The following is a 5,799-nucleotide window of genomic DNA, read 5'->3' as shown; positions in this document are numbered from 1 at the left end:
CTAAACTGAACAACTAAACCACAGAACTAATCTTGGCTTCTCAGATTCAAGATTTATTCATGCTTCTATTCCAAAACACAAAATCAAAATATAGTGCTGTGTCTCCTAGTTCAATGTCACATGAATTTGTTGGGCAAACTTTGTGTTGCTCTAATACGATGATGGTCAAGGTACCTGAACAAATGCCTCCCCCATCCCTCGTCTAGGGTCCCAGACACCTTTCCCATCCCGGTACTTCTCCCACAAGAAAAAAAGAGTCTTCTGTAGGTTGCAAGTCCTGATCTGATTTATTTATAAAGCAATAAATATTTGAAGCACAAACAAACTGCACGTGTGTAAACAAACTGTACAATGACTGATGAGAGATGGGGGCAGGGGGCTCAGAGGATTCCAAGAAGCACAACACCATCATCCTGAATGGAAGGTAGACTAAGAGGAGGACACCTTAGAAGCACTTGCGATGGACAATGGATGGACCTGCCTCGTCATACTCTTGCTTGCTGATCCACATTTGTTGGAAGGTGGACAGAGACGCCAGGATGGAGCCCCCGATCCAGACAGAGTATTTACGCTCAGGGGGAGCAATAATCTGCAGAAAGAAAACAAAACCATCAGTGTGTTCTGAAGTTCCCAACAATGGAGCAGGCAATCAATTGGTTTGGGGTCTTCCCAGAAAAAGCATCACAGATTAACTAACTGACCATAAATAATGAAGGAAATGTTATACCATACAGCAATGTAGCCAATCAGGTCTAGCAAACTTTCCTGTATTTCATCAGTTCTCTACTCCTGTGCACTAGAGAATAATATGGCAGAAGTCTAAATGCAAGAAGGATAGCTCAAACCTGAGGCCTTTGAAATCTGTAGGTAAGTTTAGTTAACCCCTCCCCCACCCTGTGTTTCAAATATTTACTTAGATTTGCTATTTAGAAGCAGTCTTAAAGGTTCATATCTTGGGCAAAGTGCTAGAAATAAAAAGTCAGGAATAGTGTTAGCGCTAAATAGAAACCTTCGTAAAAGATAGGAAGCCAAGATACCAGAGAAGGAGGGTGGGAAGCTTGGGTGAGAATATCACGACCTGCCTTTGCCCTCCCACTCACAAATGCTCTCTACCTTAATCTTCATGGTGCTGGGAGCCAGCGCAGTGATCTCCTTTTGCATACGATCAGCAATACCAGGGTACATGGTGGTGCCTCCAGATAGGACGTTGTTGGCATACAGGTCCTTGCGAATATCGATGTCACACTTCATGATGCTGTTGTAAGTGGTTTCGTGAATGCCAGCAGACTCCATACCTAGGAACAAGTTCTTTCTAAAGTATTCACAGCAAATCCAGGCAAGGGGGGCGGGGGGAGGGCAGCATGCCTCTGGTTGGTGAGCTGCCACCATTCATATCTAAAGCATATGTTCCCCCCACAGCACACTGCGGGGAACAGGTGGGGAGAGAGGGCTCTAAAATGTGCTAATAGATAATTCAGTACAGAATGCCAAGAGATAGACAACTGTGTTCAGTGCCTGTTTGGAGTGAACACACTCTGCAGCCATCTATTGCAAAAAGGATCACACTCGTTTAAGTGAAAATGAACCTATTTTGTTTGGTTTTGAGATGAACCTCTGTAGCCCAGGCTAGCTTTGAACTCAAGGCAATCCTGCTGCTGCCTCAGTTTCTCAGCACTGGGATTGCAGGTATGAGCTACCACACCTGGCTTATACTTTTAACTTACGGACTAACATCAGATTCCAGCTTCTTCTGGAAATACATGTGTAGGAAAGATATTTGGTGACATCAAGTATCCAGTTACCACAATGAATATAGTTGTGGTTTTTCATTTAACGGTGAATAACTTAAAGTCTAGCCTGTTGGTAATGGGACTTGCTGGAATTAATTGGCCGTCTTGAGTAATTGGGCATGCGCTATTCAGTGGCTGCTCAGTCTCATTCTCTGCTGTGAGGTAAACTCGGTGTAACATCCTCAGGTTTTCACTAGATCAGTCTTCCTCTGTACTGAGATATCAGGAGGCAAGGCTGAGCTGGGTGAGATGCCAGACTGATTCAAGAACCCTGCTGTTGTTCTAATTAAAATGGATATTACTTTGGAAGACTCCAGAATTTCTAGAGAAGCTGAACTTCAACACTAGAACCTTTCCCTTACCAATGAAAGAGGGCTGGAAGAGTGTCTCTGGGCAGCGGAAACGCTCGTTGCCAATGGTGATGACTTGGCCATCAGGCAGTTCATAGCTCTTCTCCAGAGAGGAGGAAGAGGCTGCTGTAGCCATCTCATTCTCAAAGTCCAGGGCGACATAACACAGCTTTTCCTTAATGTCACGGACAATTTCACGTTCAGCTGCAGAGATAAAGGGCTTCATAGTCAATCTCGGAAGAAAGAATCGGTTGTGGGGAAGTAGATGGATCCACGAAGGAAGCAAAACCAACAGGTATACGTTGTGTCAGATAAGACACACATGCGCGCGCGCACACACACACATACACACACACTCTCACTCACCAGTAGTGACAAAGGAGTACCCGCGCTCAGTGAGGATCTTCATGAGGTAGTCGGTGAGATCCCGACCAGCCAGATCCAGACGCATGATGGCATGGGGTAAGGCATAGCCCTCATAGATGGGGACGTTGTGAGTTACGCCATCACCAGAGTCCAGAACAATGCCTGTTAGAAAAGACAGAGGAGAATGAAGCTTTAGCCACAGTAAAACCTGCTTCTGTTTGGATACGAGAAACAAGTCTAGGCATTGCTCTGGACAAAAGCAGATTCCTTAATGTGAAGAATAATTCATAGTGGATGGATGCTAACTCTGAAGGCAGCACAGCTTGTCATACTAAATATCGTAGTAGAACAATTTCCCGAGGACACTTTCAAATGACCATCCCTCTTATCAGCCATTAGCATGTTATGTAAGCATCCAGGCACGTTTTTCTAGGGGCCAATCTAACTTAAAATGTGTCTCTCTGTTTAATTCAGACCCTAGAGGGGAATGTGCCCTTGACTATATCTGCCCAGGGGCTGTGAATAAGGGAAAGAACTAACTCCATAGGCTATTAGATCTTACAATAAATATTGTCTGAAACCAACCTTGGAATTATTGTTACCTCTTCCTCTCGGCACAGACACCTTGCTAGAGAGGGCCAGGGAGGGGAGCCTTCCTTTGTCAGGTGAAGATTTGGGTTCATAGCAAAGTCAGTGAGTTGAGAATATGATTAAGTGTTTACTGTTCCCTAACCCAAACAAACCTGTGGTTCTTCCAGAAGCATACAGGGACAGCACCGCCTGGATGGCCACGTACATGGCAGGGACATTGAAGGTCTCAAACATGATCTGGGTCATCTTCTCACGGTTGGCCTTGGGGTTCAGTGGGGCTTCAGTGAGCAGGGTCGGGTGCTCCTCAGGGGCCACACGGAGCTCATTGTAGAAGGTATGGTGCCAGATCTTCTCCATGTCGTCCCAGTTGGTGATGATGCCATGTTCAATGGGGTACTTCAGGGTCAGGATACCTCGCTTGCTCTGGGCCTCATCGCCCACGTAGGAGTCCTTCTGCCCCATACCTACCATGACACCCTGTAAAAAAGAAAAAAAAAATGAGGACATAATGTTCCCACCAAGACAGGAATATAGTCCAGGCCTTACTAACTTATATCCAACTCCCAATGCAACGAATAGCTATAAAGTACTAGAAATGGTAACGGTAGAATTAGAAAGTTAGCCATGGCGGTTCATGCCTATAATCCAAGTACTCAAAAAGCTAAAACGGGCTGCAACTTTAAGCTCAGCTTGGGCTATAGAGCAAGTACCAGGCAAGCCTGGGCTATAGTGTGGAACCCCACCTCCAAGAGTTAAGATATAATCCCAATTTCAATGTATCATTTAGAATCAATGTTATGCTTTATCTCCACACAAGGAAGTGTATCTCAATTAATTGGATTATAACTGTGGAGGAAAGAATAAAGGGGTTTTATTGAAGAAGCAGAGTCTCTTGGTTTTGAAATAGCATAATGACTTCATTAAATTACTCATCACTGATGTCACCTAGGAAATAGACTGCTATCTTTTAGAATAACTGAACCAATGATGTCATCACAGCTTCTGGTGCTCTTAAGAAAAGATTTCAACACCCATCCAGTGTACATAGGCTGACAGGCCGTTATCACTCAGATGAAAAGTCAAACCACTCAGAGCAGCCTGGAGTGCCCTGCACTGTCTAAGCCTGAGGACTTCTAGCTCTGCTCCCTGGCAGCCTGTCTGGCCAGGCATGCGACAAACCCAGAGAGCATGACATTTCTTTTAATAAACAAGGTGGTATGTCACTATCACCATGGCACTTGCTGCTTCAGTCACAACTGGCTTCTAAAAGTGCAACACCCAGGAAAGTCCATGACAGCTCCAGGGAGCTCTGTAAACTGGCTGCGAACAAGAGAGAAGAACGGAGATCGGGTACCGCTTAGTTCCGAGTAGTTACATTAAAGTAGTTGGCTGTACTATCTGAAGTAAACTGAATGGATAAAGGGTGGGAGGAGGGGGCACAGAAGAAATCCACGGTTTCAGAGACAGAGAAGACACAGCAGTTGGAAATCCACAGGCCTGGAATGACAAGCTGATGGCCTTTCATAGAGGACAGCTGGACCCATCAACAGGTGTGCCACTGCTGTGGACTTCTTGGTATTTGGAGGTTGGCAAGGGTTGCTTGAAGTGGTTTGGATTTGTTGCTGGATGAGAGAATTGACAAAAAGGGTCCAGAGTGTGGCCAGGACCAGGCTAGATGGGGCAGAGTGTTACCTGGTGGCGTGGGCGACCCACGATGGAAGGGAACACAGCCCTGGGGGCATCATCTCCCGCAAAGCCGGCTTTCACCAGCCCTGAGCCGTTGTCGCACACCAAAGCGGTGGTCTCCTCGTCGTCGCACATCCTGGCAGGGCTTCTGTGTAAATCTGTGGGTTAAGGACAGGAGAGGGGCCCACACTCAGTGCCCGGAGAGCCGGCCTTCTCCTTCAGAGGAGAAAGTGACAGGGCACAGTAGGGTTATTGGACTGTAGAGTGGGGAGGCAACCGTAGTCTCCCTTATGCTCAAGACATAAACAAACAAACAAAAAAAAATGGTTGGAAGAAGCCAGGAGACTCTCAGTGTGGCTGAGGGAAGGCTGAAGAACCCACCCACGCTCTCTGGCGGAGAGGCTCACCCTCCACCCCAGCGGCAAGGAGTCACGGTCCTAATCACCCCGGTGTTTTAATGGCCCAAGGGCTGATTCTAAGCTTTCACCATCTCCTCAATAGAAAGCTTATTCTCCCTCCCTAACCTCACCCCAGGAAGGGGGGAAAAGTTCTAGAGATCAGTGACCCACAAAAACTCCGGTGGTGGAATGGAGTTTGATGAGATCCAAAACAAAACAAGCCAAAACGACACCAGAAAGTTTGCTTAAAAAAGAAAAACAGCGTGGGATCCACAAGAGCACAAAAGGACAGTCCCGCAGGGAGCAGGGGTGGAGCAAGGCTGGGACTCACCGTGCTAGGGGCGGGCTGGTTTCTGCTGGGCTGGCGCTGGCGGCAGGCACTGGGTGTTTGTTGCCTGGAGCGGCGGCTTTATAGCACGCTGATGGACGGGGTCAGTTGGAGCAGCCGGGGGCAGGGGAGGGGGCCCCTGTTCTGCCACCTTGCCTTATTTGGTTGCTTTAGCACCATCTAGGACCGCCGAGGCCATTCTTGGAGCCAAGGACAGGGAAGAGGATCAGCCGGGGGGCTCCCAGACCATGTAAGGAAGGGGAGGGGGCAGTCATGGCAATGGCCAAATA

General features: G+C 47.3%; 1 protein-coding gene across 1 annotated transcript; it reads right to left on the bottom strand.

The window, feature by feature from the left end:
• Positions 1-264: 264 nt before the first annotated feature.
• On the bottom strand, positions 265-5,570 carry Actc1 (actin, alpha, cardiac muscle 1). Its single transcript, XM_005364213.1, has 7 exons — positions 5,513-5,570; positions 4,790-4,941; positions 3,250-3,574; positions 2,507-2,668; positions 2,153-2,344; positions 1,114-1,295; positions 265-589 (listed from the first exon to the last, which is right to left on the bottom strand). Exons 2-7 carry the CDS (start codon positions 4,916-4,918, stop codon positions 446-448), a joined length of 1,134 nt encoding a protein of 377 aa, XP_005364270.1. The 5' UTR covers positions 4,919-4,941; positions 5,513-5,570; the 3' UTR covers positions 265-445.
• Positions 5,571-5,799: the final 229 nt, after the last annotated feature.

The sequence above is a fragment of the Microtus ochrogaster genome (assembly GCF_000317375.1).
Source record: "Microtus ochrogaster isolate Prairie Vole_2 chromosome 14 unlocalized genomic scaffold, MicOch1.0 chr14_random_1, whole genome shotgun sequence".
NCBI lineage: Eukaryota > Metazoa > Chordata > Mammalia > Rodentia > Cricetidae > Microtus > Microtus ochrogaster.
The sequence above is the reverse complement of the archived record's forward strand: the minus strand, read 5'-3'. Positions and strand labels throughout refer to the sequence as shown.

Bases quoted from the DNA above. Each gene is read 5' to 3' on its own strand.
- Actc1 (XM_005364213.1), bottom strand. From the start codon at position 4,918: ATGTGCGACGACGAGGAGACCACCGCTTTGGTGTGCGACAACGGCTCA. The intron at 2,345-2,506 runs GTGAGTGAGAGT...TTATCTCTGCAG, and splicing joins GTACTCCTTTGTCACTACTG to CTGAACGTGAAATTGTCCGT. The intron at 1,296-2,152 runs GTAAGGGAAAGG...ACTTGTTCCTAG, and splicing joins CTTCCAGCCCTCTTTCATTG to GTATGGAGTCTGCTGGCATT.